The sequence below is a fragment of the Manacus candei genome, unplaced genomic scaffold, assembly GCF_025592945.1.
Source record: "Manacus candei isolate 608988 ecotype Guabito, Panama unplaced genomic scaffold, ASM2559294v1 h1tg000008l, whole genome shotgun sequence".
Classification (NCBI taxonomy): Eukaryota; Metazoa; Chordata; class Aves; order Passeriformes; family Pipridae; genus Manacus; species Manacus candei.
The window spans coordinates 24,716,225-24,736,214 of record NW_026138056.1 but is presented as its reverse complement, the minus strand read 5'-3'; the positions used below and the strand labels follow the sequence as shown (position 1 = coordinate 24,736,214).

The window sequence follows — 19,990 nt, the reverse complement described above, 5'->3', positions numbered from 1 at the left end:
TTCCGAGAAACTTCATGGCAGTGGGCAGGTCACCTTGGCATACTTTCCACACTTTGTCAAGAGCACACACAAGCTCTGAACTTTTCCAGTGGCTGTGTTCTTGCACTTATCTATTCTCACAGTCATATCCGGAGTCTGACACCACAGGCATACAGCCTTCCTTTGGTGTGCACTGTATAATGGAGAACAACGTTAACTAAGGTTTCTCCTGCAGGTAGTAAGTGACAACACTCAGCAAACTTTAAAGTTCAGTGGCGCAAGGGGCACAATTATTTTGGGTAAAGGTTTCTATTTACTTTTTGCTCCTGCCACCAAACCATCACTCTCTGGGAGAGAGGAAGGGAGGGTGGGAAACCGAGAGGGAAGAATCATCAGACTCCACTGAAGAGCCCTGGGAAACTTTCTTCTGTTGAGTGATTAATATTCTCACATGGAAATCTATCTGCAATGCCCTGGAGAGAAAATGACATCTCAATTTCATGGTTGTACTTGGTTAAGTAATTAATTACCTGGTTAATTAATTATCTGAAAGCTATTTTTATATGGATTAATCATGTGGCATTTATGTGTCTGGAAAATACCTTTGCATAATCAAATCCATGCTTCTCTTTGTTACCATTGCGAGAAATGGTGTAATTATAGAAGCGAGAGTTCTTCACTAATCCAACCCACTCTCTCCACCCAGGAGGGATGTAGCTGCCATTGTATTCATTGAGGTATTTCCCAAAAAAAGCTGCGAAGTAAAAAAAAAAAAGAACACACACACACATGAGGCTTTGCAATCCAAGTCTTTTAGTCTGAGTCAAAAGAATGCATGAATGAAGAGAAAATATGTTAGAATGAGTCAGAGTTGCTTTACCAAAAATCTTCCTTTTATAGCTTAGAGGGTTTTGAAATTAAAATAAGTTATTTCCAGAGTTTTATGAGAGTTGAAAGTCTTCGTGACTCTACGTTTTATTCTTAATCTTTTAGAATATAGTGCTCATGTGAAATGTTTTCAGGCTTTTTTTTTTTTTTTTTTAGAAAGAATATTTTGCCCTTCATTTCCACTTTAATATAGAATAAAAACTCAGTTCCCAGAGGATATATCTGAAAAACACCTTGTGGTTTTAAGCAAGTTCTGTGATGTTTTGAAGCTCGGCTTCTAACTTGAAAGTTTGGGCTTGCTATCCTGGCTACATTTGCTAGTTTGATAAAAGGTTTGAAAAGTCCAGATCTCCATCCTACTGTGACACATTTGGGTAGAGCAAGAGAGAACGCCCACCCTGCTTTGCTGCCACATCTTCTCTAAGGCAAAACTAACAGAGACAAACGCTTGGAGGTCAAGCACCTCTACCTGGCCTGCCAAACTCTCTGTACTTTTTTCCATTAGGTGACAAGTCAGAACCCACTCAGACTAAAAATTTCAGCCTTTGCGGTCGGACCCAGGAGGGTTTGTAAGTGCTCCTGTCAATTCCTCTGGAAGGAAGTAAGAAGAAAAGCAATCTCACAATGCAGAGATATCTGGATGTGTGGATTGCCTATGCCAAAGATAGACACCAAAAACCAGCCAACTGGCTTTGGGAAGGAGCATTAATGCTGGCATGGCACCGTGGCAAATGGAGCCGTGTTGCTTCTAGGGAGAGATGGGCATGGAAGGTCTTTAGCTGCATATGTATGGCCTGTGGCCTGGATAGAATAGTCAGTTCAGATGGCTCTGCCCTGCTTTTCCACTGCCTGGGAAGTGTGGTGGCAAAACATCTGATTAGGTCCACAACTTGGATTTTTAGGGACTTATTATCTCCAGCTCAGTCCCAGCAGGTTACTCTGTGGGTGTCTCAGTAACTTCACTGTTTCCATCTTTAATTATCTTGAGGTTTACTAGACCCTGGAGGGTCACCTTTGCCAGCAGTTCTGCTGCCTTTGTCCCCAGCAGTCTGCACACTGGTACTCCAGGTGCTCACAAAATGAGGAACTGCTGAAGAGGAGGGAATGACACAGACCTCTCCCTTTACAGGGGTGGAGCTCCTCCGGGTAAGAGCTGCTTCCCTCCCTGCACCCCTCGCAGTGCCCCACTCCCTACCCTGAGTGCAGCCAGGCCTACCTGCAAAGAGCTGCTGCCCAGAGCTGCTGTCTCTCAGCTGGGCCATGGGACACACCTCAAACCCCCGTACTTGTTTCCTACTAGGAAATGAAGTCACATTGGAAAACCTCACATCCAACCGAGACACATTCAATCTTACCAAAAGAGCACATTTGTGGAAAGCCTTAAATTATTCAGATCTATTTGATGTGGGCATGGGGAATTTCTTGGGAAAATTGGTGGAAAAATCAAAATGTTCATAATTAAGACTTGCCTGAGGCAACATAAATATGATGCAATCCAACTGTGGAACTGCCAAATGTCACTAACCAGAGATTATAGTCATATATAATCTTTCCTATACCACGTGGAATGTGACATATAAACAAGTCCTACAGACACTAGACCAGGCTTCCAGATCTTCCTCCCACAGCCACCAAGAAAGCAATCCAGCCTGTCTCCTTTATTTTCCTGAGGCCAACCAGAAGTCAAGAACTGTGAGGTGAAGAGGGTGGATGACAGTGGGCAGGAAATATTTGCCCAGCACTGTTTTCTCCTGGAATGGAAACCATGCCTCTCTCTAAAGCAGCCAAACTGGGTTAAATTTTCAGTCAGATGTCATGGGAAAGTGTAAGGGTAAAGGCTGAAATACTGTGAGAGGGGAAGCCAAGGAACGAGTAGAAGGGGAAAAGAAGTCAGAGAGAGACAGCAGCGAAGAAAAGTATGGGGGAGTGACGTGACTGAGAGAGAGGAAGCATTGTTGAGCCAAGCAAAATCAAGGACAGTCTGTGGTTACAGGGGAAATCTGAGGTCAGCCCTCCCGAGTGCCATTCCAGATTCATCAGCAGCTACTGCACAACCTTGAGGAACCTCCGAGTGCCGTGCTCATCAGTAGAGGGCTCTACTGCCAACCCGCCTCCCACAATCATCAGAGGCTTTCAAGCTTGAAATGGGAGTTATGGCCATTTATCATATAAGATGGTTTGATTGCCCCATCTATTATTAAGACTGACATATACAGAGACCTGGACTCTGCTATTTACAGTCTTGCCAAACTTCAATCATTAGTGGTGATGGTTTCCATGCTATCTGACTCAGGCTGCATTTTGCTCTATGGAACCTTTTAGCCAAACAGTTCAGCAATTTCCAAGGAAAGGGCTAGGGGAAAATAAACAGATTTGCCCATTTAAAAATCATTGTCAAGCTTTTCTCTAAGAAGTTCTAGTGTCTGCAGATTTTGATGTAGTGCCTTTTTAAATAATGGAGGTGGCTATGAAAATGTCTCAAAATGACCAAGCTCCAAAAAACTGTAGCACACAGATGATTAGGAAAGTCTTACTCCAGCTTCTCAGTTTAACATCACCATGGGGTGTTCCTTTATGGACCTGAGAAGGTTCCCACAGTTTCAGTTTTGGCACTAAAACAAAGAACCATCAGCTTCTTTTTCTCCTTCTCTCCTCTCTCTTTTGATATTTATTACCTGAGAGAAAGCCACCAGCATAAAAAGCAGAGATGAAATGACCTGGGGCGTAAGGATGAGAACAGATAAACTGAATTTAGAAAAGGAAAGGGTGGCTTGGAACTGGTAGAGGCCAATTCATCTTGGAATTTCCTTGCTTTAGATTACTTAATTTTCTAACTTTAATAATGTTTTGTTAGCTCACTTTTGGCCCCCTGAACCCCATATTTTGGTGCATGCTATGAGACTGTGGATTGACAGCCTGAACCATTCACCTTTGTCTTGGCAATGATTTAGTATTTTATCATAAAAATAATCTCAGTGCTGTCAAGTTTTAAGCAGCTCCCTGAATGACAGCTTGCAGAAATAGATGTTTTCCCCTGTTGCAGAGTAAACCAGTTCCCATGTCAAACGTGTAGCAAAGCCCCGAATACCAGCAGAAGCTCCAGTGGCTGTGATAATGGATTGCATTTGCCAAACTGCTTTAACCAAAACTGATTTGTTGGTCAAAAGCTCAGGAGGATATGAGTAATTATACAGATGAAGGGAAAAGACAGGCTTTTACTGAAATATAAGAGTTCAGCCCTGCACCATGAGGTTTTCTGAGTACCACTGAGTATAGGATAGGTTGAGTGAGTCACAGCTGGGGCACTTAGTGTCTGGCTCTTCATGGTCTGAATGAAGACAAGTGCCAGAGTAAAAGGAAAGCATAGTAGTGTCCATGGGGCCAAATAACAATCAGCAAATAATCATGATGGGTGTCCTAGTTGTTTTCTGTTTAACCAGAGGATTGTAAACAACTAAAACACTATGGAATACGCCATAGAACCGCCCAGGAACTGACACTGTGATGTGCAAACGCTGGGTCTTCACGTGCTTGGCTTGTAGAGTCAACCCCTATCCTTAACTCAGGTGTAGTCCAACACCTGCTGAATTGCCCAAGTCTGAGTACTGACTGGGAAGGCTCAGCTTTAAAAGCTGCTCATAGTCAGCAGTTAGAGGGTTTAGAAAGCCATTTCTGCTTGTAATTAGTAAAATGGAGATTATGACTCAATAGGTAAAAGCCTCATTAAAAAGTAATGCCATTTCAAGGGACATCTTTTCATTATTGCATGTAATGGCCCCCATAGGGATAACAGGAAAGATAAATGCCTGCTTTTGCATTTTAATAACACAATTTTTATCTGCATTCTGGCAGTTTTGCTAACTGTTCCCAGGACACATTGTTATTTTTAATCACATGTAGTGTAGCTTAATATATCAGAATAATTGTATTCTGTATGAGTACGTTCAATTAAGTTTATGCAAACAACAACACATGGCATGGTAAACAGACATCTATGTATCTCTGGAGGGGCTGCAGAATATACATGTTTGCACCTAACATGAATAGATGCCTTAATACAAATTTTTGTTTTCCCTTTAGCAATTAACTAATGATTTCTGAACTGGACTGAGAGATCCAGGCAGTTACAATGAGTGCAAGACAAAGAGAATTTGACCTAGGAGATCTCTGGAGTTTGAAGCCAGAATACTTACAGCTGAATGTGATTCAAATTCTCATAATTCCTGGGACATTTTTCCCCAGCATTTTTTACAAGCAATTATGACTAATGTTTACAGTATTACACAATAGGGTTAGTCCTCTAACTCCTGTCAGCATTACTGGATTAGTGTACAGGTGAACTGGGCTACATCTACTAGTGAGACATCTCTGCACTTCCATGGATCAAAGGATGTATGTTTTACTCTATACCCTTGTTATTTGTTGAGGCTTATGGGAATGTTTCTGATTTAAAACAAACCCAAACCTCTAAAAAGGCATGCTGTAGAAAGGTTTAGTCACCGTGACCCAGACAAGAGCTTTATGTAGACAGCCCACTTCCTTTAACAAAGTCAGGAAACCATTTACAGGAGTTGCAAAGCACTGTTTATATGACATTTCAGGGCTGACACGAAGTGATTCTGTGCTTCTGGGGACAGAGTCCAACATAGCTTCAGCTTCCACATTATTCTAGTAAATTCCTCCTTACTTTCTTCCCATTATGCAAGCTATAGATTCAAACCTGAGAAGTTTGATTTTTCCCTTCTGTTGTAAAATTAGTGTATCACATCATAGAGGTGCAGAAAGCCAGCTTAGTATGTCAGCACCACCCAGGAAATGAAATAAGCATTGTCCCCAAAAAAATATGGTGAGGAAACTGAGGCACCAAGAGGTTAACCTTCTGCTAGACCTAAGTCATGAAGGAAGCCTGTGGCATTGCCAAGAATTCAGATTTCTCAGTTTCCAGTCTTGTAACTTAAACACAGTTCTCCAGCTTTGTGGGTCTTTCCCAGTTGCTGCCAGGTTTACCATTGCAACCAAAAAGATCATTAAACATTTTATAACTCAGTAGTTGCAAAAGGCATTAACCTATAACTTGATACAGCAATTGTTAGACTGGGTGATGTCTTTAACAAGGCCTGTATTATCGGCCAAGCTGGTAGCACTTTCCAGTATTGATGTTGCCTGACACTTCTCATTATAAGATCCTGTTTTAGGTGCTTATAACTCTCTTGTACTTGGACTTAAATTTTCCACACTGGGTGTGTGCTGCAGCCTGAATTTTTTGAAACTTCTTAGCCCAAACAGTAGCCATCTTTGAGAACTGTAGTAATGGAAAAGGAATTGTGGTTAACATCTGAAAAAAATTATGTGAGATTTCATTTGATAGCACTTACATGCTCTGCACTGAGAGCAGAAACTCTGTCAAAGACATGATGGACTCCCTGTCAAGGAGGCATCTATTACAATACTTTGATAAAAACCCTGAGATTTGCATGTGCTGGAAATCAGGACACCTCAGGACATTATTCCCTGTCCACCTGTGAGTGGTGTCAGTAGGTGGGAGAAAGTTGATTGAAATGCAGAGGGCAGGAGGTGACCAGATAAGGACAAGCAGTCTGGGGAACAGCAGGGAATCCAGCAAAGGAGCTAAGAGAGGGGTAAAGCAGTGGGGGCTTGGGGGCCCAGGACTTGCAATGTCAACCAAGAAACTGGACAATGAAAGGAGAAAGAAACTGACTGACAAGAGGGGTGGGAGAAGCAGATTTGCTGATCGGGCTGGGAAAGGAGATCGCTAATGGTAAGCAGTGGGAACAGGACATGTCTGTCAAGAACTGACTGAACCTGGGAGGGGAGGGAGGGAGGGAGGGAGAGAGGGAATGACTTGAGGACAGACAAGCAGGGGGACAAGGCTCAGAGCAGAGGCCAAGGTGATGTCTTACAGGGCCAGAAAACTGGTATGAGAAAACAGGAGTAGACACTGCTCTGCCTAACAGGGTAGGACAAAGGGAGCCAGAAGTGCTTTCGAACAGCAGGGAGGACACAACAATGTCTGAAAGGACTCCTGAGTCTCACTGGTACCTTCCTTTAATCAGACATCTGAAAACCTATAGCTGCATTCCTGGCCCAGTATGTGTGATAAAAACCCACTTTACCTAGTTCCTCAGCAAGTGAGCAGTTGAGTGTTGCAGAGAGGATCTGAGACCCCTATCCTTGCAGATGCCAGCATCATCAGCACGCTGATCAAGAATCAGCATCTCTTGATAGAACTAGTCTCTCTTTTTAAACTGAGGAAATTTCGCCCTCCAAGAAGTGGTATCTTATTATGTAGTTAAAGACTATAATTTGGCCATGTGAACAAGAGATGAAATGGTTCCACAGACAATGTTCTACCCAGATTTTCCTAAATGAAGCACTTGAATACATAAACTTGCAAAAAGTCTTTCAGTGTATGGTTTTCTGTATGATATTTAATAGCACAGGATTCTTCTTTAAGCATAAGTAGGTAGATAGGCTGTGGTTTTTGATGAGGTTCTGGACAGAAAACAAAAAAAGTTTCACTTCACATGATACCATAGAACTAGAAAATCCTGCATGTTATCCTTTTTGGTCTTTTTCCTCTTCAACATTTCATTTTCTGTGGATTATGTGCACGTATTTGCCATATTTCACTTTCATTTATACATTTTTATTTGTTGACTGAAAGTGCAAATTATTCAGAAAAGTGTAGCGTATTTTTAATTCTTTAAATATTTACAGATTAAATTATGTCTGATGTTTCCCAGACTCTTTTGTACCAATGAAGGAAGAACCTGGAAGCTCAGAGTTCTCTTTCTTTTTATTTTCACTTTAGAAATAATCTGAAAACCAGGACTCATTCTCTGCTCACTCATTCCCACCTCTGTATCATATTCTGCCACTCTCTCTGCTTTGAAAGGGTGCATGAGGCAGGATACAAATTAGGTCACTGAAATGATGCAGATTAAAAATAGCATGTGCTGGCAGTGATTTGTGCTGTAAGGCTGTGAACAGGAAACACACTGGTTTTGCCTCCAGAGGAAACGTATTGTCTGCCTACACCTTCAGAAGGCATAGCTTTTGCTCCCTTTATGAAAGATTAACTTGTCCCTGTGTGTCAGAAGGGAGTGGTGCACAGTTTAAATACTCCTTAGCTTTCAGTCTCCTGTCATCTTTGTGTTTTATTAGTTCTTTGGTCATTAGACTAAGAAATGTACCCATAAGTGACAGTTGTCAATGGACACGCTGATGTGTACTGTTGAACACATTAGCTAGTTGTCAACCAAGTGACCATTTCTGTTCAGCACTACACAGAAGTCTGTGACTAATGTCAAAATTACCAGATAAGGGCATCTTGGTGTAAAGTCACTTCTTGAGTTTTGAGTTTTGCAAATGCAGCCATTTAGGAATTAATGTTTGAGCTGCTTACCTTTGCTATGCTAACATTTTTTTGACACAAAAGGAGGACAATGACCTCAGAACACTCACATGCATGACTCTTGAATGTTTTTCTAATCAGCTGATACATTTGAGCAAGAAATAAAATACTGGGAAATACATCTTCCCAAAGACAATTGAAAAAGTGAAAGCAAATAATTGCCTAACTTGGTGATCCCTGTTCTTTCAGGTGGGATTCCATAAAGGGAGAGCATTTTGCATTTGGCATGATGCTGTGAGGCTGTCAGCAGCTGCTGAGCCAACACAGATTCCCATTCTCTCCTGCACGGTTACACTGGCTGTGAAGGGCTAAGAGGAGTGAGGATTTAAATGTAGTAATTTTACAAAGCAACGTTAAGCAGAGAGGGCTTTGAATGTGTAGGTATGTTGAGTCAGGGTAAGGATTTTAAACTTGTATTTCTTTTCATATTTGCAAAGGGATGAAACTTAAGCTGGCAAAAATGTAAAATCCTGCAGTATACAAAGCATGACACACTATTTAAGAATAAAATACTAATTATATTTATGTCTTTTGGATATTGGCTGTTCTCATGTGATGGTTTTGTCTTCTAAAATACTAAGATTATGCTTGGCTACTTCTCAACTATTAAGATGTAGCACAATTCTCCTTTCCTATTGGAGGAAGCCAAGGTTGAGGTAGTGCACTCCTGGGATTTTCCTTTGTGTTTGTGTAGGTGAAACACAGTGGGAACTGGCAACAGTAAAAGGCACATCTGAGAGGCAAGACTACATGTTGTAGGACTGGGACAGAACAGAACAGGACAGCAGAAGGTCAAGAAAGTGTAAGACTGAAAGAACAGCAAACCAGCCGACACTTTGGAAAGCACAAAGCAAAATCTCTAACTTCTGCATCTAATAATCTTATGAATTAAATTTCTAAATCTAAGTAGCTGAAGGGTTATCTACTGACATTTAAAACTATGAAATGAAAGAAAACTTCTCAAGCTTTTCTCACAATTTCCACAAAATTTGAGTGTGACTTTTTTTTTCTCTCTAGTATGAATAGCTGGAACCTATGTAATTAAAACAAATGTGTCATCTGTTTGAAACTCTCCAGAGTTACTTTCTTTTCTCTTTCTACCTGTTTACTGTGTCTGTTTCCTACAAATTCTAGTTTAATGTTACCAATTTTGTGGACTTTAACAATCAAGAAGTTGTGCAGTTGGCTCATTTCTGCATTAGCATACAGCTTGTGAATAAGGGAAACTGTAAACATTGAAACAATCCTTAAATGCTTAAGGATTTTAAAAAATGATAATTAGAAGCAAAAGTGATTTTGGTTTGGCAGGGATGCTTCTGAATATTGCCTGCCCTGCTAGTGCCCAGCACAGTTCCTGCCTATGATTTAGCACTAATGTATAATCTTCAAAAAGGGATGTTTCCATGAAATCCAGCATTGCCTTTAGGTCACATCAGAGTAGAAGAGTAAATTAGAAAAAGGAGAGAAAAAACATTCTGTTCTTTGCCAGGTTTTCCCAGTGGGCTCCAATTATAACTGCAGTTTATTAGAGCACATTTCAGACCTCTCTTTAAATGGCCTGCTGTGCTTGTGTGGAGTCCTCGTGGCTTCAGCAGGACTCCTCTCATAACAGTCTGCCCACATGTGATCAATTGCAATACAGAGGGTTTAGTTAATGCTACAGCAGGTTTAGACAGTGAGTGCCTTATAGATACTGAAAACTATTTGGACTAAACAGAAGTGAGGACATTGTATAAACACTACCCCACCCCTTTATTTCCATGGACTTATATGCAGAAAGTGGGAGTTAAATTCTCATCATTTCAGAGTACCAGGTTGGAGGTATTGTACATCATCTCATTCGGACTGGAGCTCTCTAGTCAAGTGCCTTATCAGGACTGTCACCAGATTGTGACTGCCCTGGGTCATTCACTGCTCTTTCTCTGTCTCAGTTTTCCATTGAGGGCGTTACTGATTTACTCTCAAAACATGTAGAAATGCACAGGATAAGTGCCCATAACATCTGCAACATCAAAACAGAGTCACAACTACACTGTGTGGGGTGTAGCCACTCTCTCTCCACAATTCTCTCATTTTCACTCCCAATTATTTTTGACTCCCAGGTATTCTTGAGTCATTATAATTTTACTAAACTTTCTAGCTGTGAAGTGTAGATTATTACTTGGCTAGCACACTTTTGATGACTTTTTAATAAGGCAACAGTATCCTTGAAAAATATATTATAAGATCTGCTGTTAATTAAACTACCACCTCAAAAAATAATTGAGGCTTAATTAGAAGGTAGGTTCATCTTACAAGGAGTAGAAAGATAAATCTTTGGGGTCATGGTATTTTGGGTCAAACAATGTACCTTGGTCAGAATTGGAGATTCATACAAGTATTTTCATTTGTTTCTATTTTCTTTTAATCCTTCCTGCCCTCTGGTAAAACTCACCTACCCTGATGTTCTCTCTGCTTGCCTCTGGAAAAGGACTTTTTTTCTTTTCCGTTTTTTTTTTTGACTCCTTTTTCCTTTCAATGTAAGAGGCCTAACCTGTATTTAGTGGACATCTCCACATGCTTTCTTAATACAAGGCAGTGCAGAACATATGCCCAAAACAGTGTTTACCCCCAGAAGGGCAGAGAGGGCTAGTGACAGAGCTCTGTCACTAGCTCTGTCCAGTTTACGTGTGAAGCATTTAGTTGTGCAAAGCTAAGATGACAAACCAATAAGACAGTAAATTTTAAGAACATGAAAGCCAGGTCCTTCATGAAGCAGCCATTTATCGAGCAGAAAGGATTTCTGAGACATAAGTCATGAGACAAAGCTTATATTTTAGGCCAAATTCAGCACCTTTTCTAGCAGTGATTGCCAATTCTCTTTTCCCTCCTTTTCTTCTTCAAAGCCTTCAAAGAGGTTTAGCAGTGCTGTACTCAGATGACAACTTCACTGAGACCAGCTTAACAGAGACTGAAGTACTATTCTGTGCATGGGTCAGAGCCAACAACAGGTCCAAAGAAGTTAAAGATTTGTCTGGTTTTGCTTTTCACACAGGAAGCAGAAGGTCTCCAGAATTGCAGATGCAGAGATACGGAAGAAAAAAGAGTGAAACTGTCTGTGTGGTGAAGAAAAGATGGCAAACAGGCAGATAAGTTTGAAGCACTGGATATAGCAGCATTAAGAGATTTAGGACCAGCAGACAGCATGGAGACATTCGCCAGCTATATGTTTTGAAAGCAATCCATTCTTGTGCCTACGCTGCTGATAGAAACAAATCTCTTTGCTGCCAGTTACATTGTAAGGAAGTCAGTTGGCACCAAAATCTGTGCCTCGCTGGTCCTGTAAAGGGGAGTCTTTGTAGCTGAACGATACTTCTGGACAAATTGCACTCTGATGACCTCGCACAACTCCGGTACCTCGTGAAGGGGAAGTCAGGCTGGAGCCTAACGTGTCTACAGATTGAATCTTAGGGGATAGGTGATGCAGAAATGAATTGGGTTTTACATCAAGCCAAAGCACAGATGAGAGGAATAAGAAGAGTTCTTTGTAGACAGGAAAGGGATCTCCTGACTACAGAAAACCACCAGGAATTTACAAGAAAACTATCAAATCTTATTGGTGCATAGTAGAACAATCCTTCTTAAAGGCATGTTTCTATTCCTTTTCAGAAAATGCAAATGAAATATCGCCCCGTGGCAAAGTTTAAATTATACCATTCACCTTGTTTCGCTCCCATGACAGGCACTCCACTCCTGTGAGGTCTTTGGCACCAGTTCCCAGCCTGGCCCTGACATCTTCTTCCATAACTGTTAGCAGCTGTCCACAAGCAGGCCATAATACTGACCATAATCACGGCTGGAACTGCCAGTTCAGACCCACAATGCCACTAAAATGCACCTCTTTCACAGTAAGTGTAACTGCCCAACAGCTTATTTTCCACCTGGGACATCCAAATGTGAAATATGCAGCTTCACTGCAACTGAGTTTCTTTACATGACTGTTACTGCAGATGTGGACCGTCAGGCTGTACTACCCTTCCTCTCCATAACATTCAACCTCTGCTCTGCATAAGCAATTTGGGACAATAGTTGCTTCTGCTGTGGTTTAACCCCAGGCAGGAACTAAGTACCATTCAGTTGCTCACTTGCTCCCCACCTCCCATCTCAGTTGGATGGGGAGAATAGGAAAGTAGGTAAAATCCATGGATTGAGATAAGAACAGTTTAACAATTGAAATAAAATATAATAATAATAATAATAATGAAAAGAGAGACAACAAACAGAGAGAAATAGCTCCTCAAAAAACTCCCAAACCCCCAAGTCATGCACAATAGAGTTGTTCACCACTCATTTATTGATATACAGCCAGTTTCCATGCAGCAGCCCCCAGCCAGCTTTTCCCACAGTTTATGTACTGAGCATGATGCCATAGGGTATGGAATATCCCTCTGGCTGGTTCAGATCAGCTATCCCAGCCACGTTCCCTCCCAAATTCTTGTGCTCCTCCAGCCTTCTTGCTGTCAGGGCATGAAAAGCTGAAAAGTTCTAGAGTTAGTATAAACAGTACTTAGCAACAACTAAAAACTTCAGTGACCACACTGAATCAAGATTCGGTGATCAGGATTACTCTTGTGCTAAATCCACACCACAACACTATACCAGCTACTAAGAAGAAAATTAACTCTATCTCAGCCAAAACCCAGACAGTTTCATTTTAGGCAGTGATTCAAGGCTGACTGCTGAATATGTCAACTTCACCTTAAATGAAGAACTGATGTGGATTCGTCTCTTACCTGTTCTGTACCCAGTGTTATTGAGATACACAGCAAAGGTACGTGGCTCGTGAGTAGCCTGCCATGAGGGAGAAGAGCAGTTTTCGTTGTTGGTGTATATGTTGTGGTTGTGCACATACTTCCCAGTCAGCATTGAGGAACGTGATGGGCAGCACATCGGGGTTGTTACGAATGCATTGATAAAAGAGGCTCCTCCATTCTCCATAATCCTTCTGGTTTTATTCATCACTTGCAAGGACCCTGCAAAAAGAGGTTCTGATCACTGTGCTGTAAAAAATTGTTTGAATATATTGGCTGTTGTAATGCTATTAAAAGTACAGTGATTAGCTTGCCTTTGAACATCTGTGTGCTCTACTCTGTAGCTTGGGCAATTTTAGAAGAAAAGATCAGACTTTTATTATATCATCAAAAATATTTTACAGGATTCAGGAAAGACTGAGTTCTTTTTTGTCAGGCTCCAAAACAAAGTTAAAATACCGATTAATCTAGAAATAAAGTGTTAAAGCTGTATCAAATTTACAGGTCAATAGTTCTTCAAGTGCAGCTCTAGGAAAACAGTACGTTACACAGAATGAATTATTAGTCGATGTACCAGTAAAATATGAAAAATGCTGATATTACCAAAGGATATGTTAATGTTCTTTCAGTTTTATCAGATGACTGAAGAGAGAGAGAGAGAGGAATGGGGTAAAGGAGGGAGTGAAAGATGGAGGGAGGAGAAAGAGAGAATTAAGTGGCAATTTTTCTAAAGGAAAGTTTCTGTGGATACAAGATCAGCATGTCTGGCTCTGATACTAAAGCACTCTGCTCAAAACCAGTTTTTGGGGATAAGTATGTATGCAAAATTATTGGCAAAATGCAGCACCTTTGTCAGGAAACTGCATTGATAATGTTTAAAGAACAAAGACATTTTTTGCATCCTTCAAAACATCTTAGTGAACAGCAAGGTGAGAAAGGTGGGGCTTGCAGATTTCTGATTGCAGAAAGGCTGAACAGCCCCAGATAGGGTCTGTCAGTATTTCCTAACAGCTGTCAAAGTTTGTTCTTTCTGTTATTCAACAGAGCAGAGATTGAAGGGTGAGGGTCAACTGTGGATATGTCAGTATGTGCCCAGTAAACAGGTTTGTGAACTGTAATACTTGCACAATTTTGGTGGTAAAAAAATGGTTTCTGGAATTCTACTTTCTTTATCTTTGATTTTAAAATTTTGCACAGTTGACAGTAGTTGTTTTACATTTAAATCCATTGATTCCAGTGACAGAACAAACGTTTTTCTTGATGATTTTATTTGTGTTGCTTGAAAATCAAATTTAAAAATATTTTAAAGCAATAGATGGCTGCAAAACCATAAAACTCCCAAGGAAGCTCAACTTTAGGTGTAAGCAGTAAAATATTACAGATTATTTTATTAGTCAAGGTAAGCATGCTCTGTTTTGGTTTTGGGCTAAGGAATTGGTGCTGAATATGAAAACTTTTGCATAAAAAATATTTGTTTAAAAAAGGGAAGAGGCAGTAGGCTCTTCAACATTTCATTGTGAAATGCCAGGGCCTGTGTCCTTAAGGATACATTTAATACCGTGCATATAAGTCACCATAATTTTAGATTCTTCCTCTTTCACAGCCCTTGTTTTTCAAATGCAGAACATCTGCATTTGTGCTTTCCTGAATCCCATGTACTTAGGGAGATAGAGAAGTAGGAGAGTAACTGAGCACAGTCCCTGAGGTCCCTGAGCACAAAAGGTCTCCATTTACTTGAGTGGGTGCATTTCACTGAGTTGTTGAGATTGTCCTTGTTCTACATCTCTTTATCTCAGACCCCAGGTTGACTTTTTCTTTTTGTTTTTGTTTTGTTTTGTTTTCTTTTGGCCATAACTCTTCCATTTTTGAAAAGTCACAGTTTATTACTGAGAAGTCAGCTGTAAAGTGCTTCGAGGTGCTCATATATAAAGTGCACTATTCAGGCACCTTAATGCATGGTAACTGCAGCAGAGCTGATCTGCACTTTTCTGCTTCTATGTATTATAAATGAGTGGCTGTTAGAGTATTTCCTTATTCTTCCAGCTTGTCAGTCCTCTGCTCTTGCAAACCTGCTGTTTATGACTAAGTTTTCCCTCCAGGTATGCACTTACTGACACTGATAATAGATTTAGCCCCTCTGGAAATTCTGGAATAGGCACTTCAAAGCAGGTGAGACTTCCTCATTTGGAAAACAAAACACTAGTAGGAGATAAAACTTGCTGATATGAGTTATAATCCTTTGCTGTCTGTAGCTCTCCTCACAGCTTGTGCTCTTTACCATCTGGCCCACAGTCTTCAGGGCATATGTACTCAGGCACTATCTGTCAGCAAGACACTTGCGCTCTCCATGACCGACTGGGGAGCACCTGAGGGGAACCAGATAACTGGGAATGGCCACTTTGGACACAGAAGTTAGCAAGTTTTGTCAGGTAAGAAATTCAGTGTCATTTCTCAGTCTATCCTCATCTATCAGGAAATATGTTTGGTAGCCAAGGTTTCGTATCAAGTCTTAAAGTTGCTAGGGATTTTCATCACAGGTGGGCATCTCTACAAAGGGATAGCTAGGAGCCACCTTGTCTTTATATGGATTGTATGCAAGGTTCCAGGAAGGGAATAGACTTTCTCACATCTCAGCACACATCCCCATTTTTTCAGCTTATGTGTTTTAGTGCTTTAGTTCTAGTGAAGATGGAAAGCAAACCAGGCAAATTATGCCTGATGTGATGTATCTAGATGATGCTGTGATCTCTTCACCCAGCTCTACTTAGTGGATGGTTTATATGGATTTCACTGAATGGTGCATTAGGCTGTTAGCAAGGGTTAGAAACACTGGAATTACCAACACATTCATTAGTTTTGACTTCTTTCTGACATGCAAGATATTATTTACAGTGAGGATTATAAGAGCAATTGGGGGGGTCATGTTTTGAGGTACTGATGTGTGCAAATGAAAAGAGAATCTGGAAGACTGGGGAAGAGACTAAAGAGTGAGCAAAATGTTGGACTGAACAGAGTACAGACCTGAACCCAGTAGGAGGTGGGGCCATTGCCCTGAAAGCCTCAGCATGTTGTCTCCATCAGGGAAGCAGTTCTGGGTTCTGGGAGCTGATGCTTTGCCTTGAGCAAGATGCCGATTTGCCTCAGTATTGGACAGTTATTTCTCTACCCTCAGGATCTTGTGGGAAGAAAGTGCACGGTGGCACAATTTAAGAACTAATTTCCCAGCATTAGAGCCCAAGTATCTGCTGAGTTTCTTCAAGAGCTGTGGGCCAGGCGGCTTCACACCACTTAAGCTGCCATCTACCAGATCTACAATATCCTTCCTCTGTGACACATTTCTTCTAGCATAGATAGGAAGCGACTGGAGTTGTCGAGCAATTTGTGGGTTTTATCTGATAAATGGAATGAGGCAGTAACTCTGCTGAACTTCTTTGCACTCAGAATACAAAACTCAAGGGGATGGTGCAGATCAATAGGAAGATGTGTATATTCCTATGCTTTGAGCACCAACTAAATGAACATTCCTTGTCTCTTGCAAATTTTACTTTGGCTAACTCCTCTGTATATCATTTGCTCTCAGGCAGATGAGTACTTTGGTTCAATGTTTATACATGCTCTGGAGACAAATCCTTCCTGATTGAAGTCTATAACGTACCTTATATGCTTTTATGTTAAGGCATTAGTTTAGACTAGCTCTTAGAAATGTTCGTGCTGGGAGTATAGTAGCAAATGATCCATATTGAGAGACTTTCAGTCTTGTGATTTTTGGATACCAATACCTAAGTTTTATTCTGTTTGTGGCAGGAAGTGTTACTTCTCAATGACCTTTGGGAAATTTAAGATTTTTCTTAGGAATCAATGAGGAGCAGGGGGAAAATTCACACATGGAAAACAGTTTGCCTTTATTTTTCGAATATGTGGAATGATTTATTATCAGAAGTGTGAATAATGCGGTACAGTAAGTCTTGGGGCTGAATCCTGTTTCCTGTGAAATGATCTATGAAAAGGGGAAACCTGTGTCTTTATTCAATGCAATGATAATGCATACACACCCAGGCTATGGCTCAGCTGCCTGCTGATGGGAGCCAGCATGCCCTGTGAACATTCAGAGCAGCTTTCAAAGAGAGGAGCTCCCAGTATGAACAAAGTGACTTGCCACATCCTTCCTTTTCCTTCACCACTTGCAAACCTTCTTGCAAGACTGAAGACAGCAAGATGGTAACACTGTTCAGAGACGTGTGTCTGCTGAGCCACCTTGCCCAGTGCCCTGGAGAAAGCAGGCTCTTTCAGACCACAAAAAAGGAAGAAATGACTTGACCCTTTTAACGAAATTTTTCAGAATGACTCTATCAAGAAAAAGTGCATTCCTATTGTAATAGCTGTATTTTAGGCCAAAAACAGATCTGGGAACAGCTATTCATTATGCAGCATGGCTAAACAGAGCAGACCTTTGAAAGAGTGGGAAATAAAAAAAGATAAGATGCGCTCAGATCTAAAGGTCTGGTTTTGAAGTTCTGCTGCATAAAAGCACCAACACTCAGTCACAAAATATAGTTTATTAATTATGTTCTCAGAACCCCGAAGGGCTTGAAATTATTATTGCATCATGGAAAATACAAAAATGCTAGCAACTAAAGAATCACTTTTAGATCCAGACCAATTTTTTTCTACAACTTTCTGCTTGAAAGTGTGTGATTCTAGAACAAATAAACTCTTCTAAGTTTCCTGGAATGAAGCATTTTTATTTTCCAAAGTCATATGTCATTTTGTTTAGAAATTCACTATACTTCTGTTAAAAATATGACTTTCATTAAAAAAAATCTAAGAAGGCAGGATTTAATTTCAAATTAATTTGCCATTTTTTCACCTTCTTGATCTCACATCTCACCCCCAAACACAAAATATTTGCTTAGGGGTAACCTAAAATGATCTTCTTTCTCTCCTTGATTTTTTATTTCGAGCAGTGAACCAAAAAATCAGCTATATGCATAACTACCATTAATATCTTTCTAACTTACTTAATGGAAAACATTCAAGGGCCTCCTGGAACATCATCCAAGTTGTTTTAACTTTTTCCATCTTAAGAAGAATATGTGAAAATCAATTCTGGCTAGTATATCCAGGTTGTGCTCAGATATTTAGTATACTTGTGGAAGTAAAACTATCATATTTTATACATAGAGCATAGTCTTAAAGATGGATTTTAAATAGTCAGTAACGTATAATACTTAATATAATGCACAGAAATATGTCCTGAAACCAGACCTGTTTGTCTGTGTGCATAAACATGTCAGATGACACACATGCCTGTGACAAATATATGGAGATAGAGATACATATATAGCACTGAGGGAAAGGTTGACCTCATTAGGCTCAAATTTTTAAATGCTACAGAAAGTCATAAAGTGAGAAAGGGCTTTTGATGCAAGTTTTTTACCTATATGTCCTTGCATGCATTATTAAATCCTTTTGTGGTGGTGATTAAAGCCTTCCTTGGTGGATTTTGATAAGCATGTACTTCCTAAAGTCTATAACTAAATGTGATGAATGCCATTAAATAATATTTGCTAATTCATTTTCTAAACTTGTCCCACGCTCTAATATTGTTTCAGGACCAGCACCTTCTCTGAATTTAAAATACTTTTTGCTTGGCAGAAATTACTGCAAGACACATGACAAAATGTAGTAGCAAATAACAATTATTTCTCACCTAGCTCCACATCTTGATCATCTGTGAGTACAAGGATGATATTTGGTCTGATATTTTTTCGCTCCTGCTGCACACGTCCTCTGAATCTTGGGGACTTGATGGTGGAACACTGACTTGTTAACAATTCAGTACTGAGCACTGCCAAGATGAGTGCAAACCAAGAAGACTTCATAGTAGTTCCAGTATTTCAATGAAAAGACTGATCCAGAAGTGTCTGAGCTCTAGTTTTCAAGCCTGTAGGAACAAAAAGAAATTCCGTTCGAGCAATAAATAAACTTCCAGTCATACAGTGAAAGGATGACACTTAGGGAAGTCAAGTCTCACACATACCATTTAACATGATTATAAGCTATATTGTTGAATAAGAGGTTTATTCTGTCATTTTCTAGGAATAAACTCAGTCATTCTGCAACTATGCTTTCTCAAAAAATTTTTGCTTGAAGTCATGCTATTGCCTGCATTTTGTTGGCATGACTTCTGGTATACTCCTCACAGTGCTCCTTCTCCTACACCCCACGCTTCTTTTTATGTAGCTTGTTCCATATATTCAGTACCTGGGTGCAGTAAAAAATTGCCGGGACGCAGACGTGTTCAGAACATCTGTAGGAGGAGCCCTGTGAAAAGGAGAAAGCAGAAGGCTTGTCAGTCAGAGACCTCAGTACTGTGGCTGTGCTTCAAAGTCTGCAGAACTGTTTGTTACACCTTCTTTTTCTGTACTGAAAGAAAAGAGCAGAAAAAAAATTGCATTCCCCCTAGCTCTCCTACTTAATTTAATACCATACCTATGCAGGGGTTAGGTGGTACCTTGGCTGCTAGAGATAAAGGACATACATCTCACGTCATCAGACACAGGTGCTTTTCCAACATTTATAGTCAGATTTATAGTGAGATTCTGAGAATAAGAGTTAATTCCAGAGTATGACACCTGGCAAGCAATAAAGCTATTTTAACTCACCTGCATGAGTGACTAAACCCTTAAAAAGCAGAGGGGAGAGCATGGCTCTCATTTGCAATCTGCATTGGATCACTACATGAAAAGTCATCTTCCCACTGACAAGAAAGCTCATATTAAGTGACAGTCCATATGATCTTACCCAGCATTGTGAAGGAGTGTAGCCATCCCTCAGTCAATCAACGACAGACCTGACTGCCTCATCCATAATGCACAGTACCTCTGCCACAGTCTCG

General features: G+C 40.4%; 1 protein-coding gene across 1 annotated transcript in view; it reads right to left on the bottom strand.

The window, feature by feature from the left end:
- The window catches only part of SULF1 (sulfatase 1), a 121,310-nt gene that overhangs the window by 44,934 nt on the left and 56,386 nt on the right, over positions 1–19,990 (bottom strand). Inside the window, exons 5-8 of the mRNA XM_051768451.1 lie at positions 19,357–19,416; positions 18,803–19,036; positions 13,075–13,314; positions 582–733 (exon numbers count right to left, since the gene is read on the bottom strand). Of these exons, the coding sequence (XP_051624411.1) occupies positions 582–733; positions 13,075–13,314; positions 18,803–18,974 (564 nt within the window). The 5' untranslated portion in view covers positions 18,975–19,036; positions 19,357–19,416. The remainder of the gene's footprint in view (positions 1–581; positions 734–13,074; positions 13,315–18,802; positions 19,037–19,356; positions 19,417–19,990) is intronic.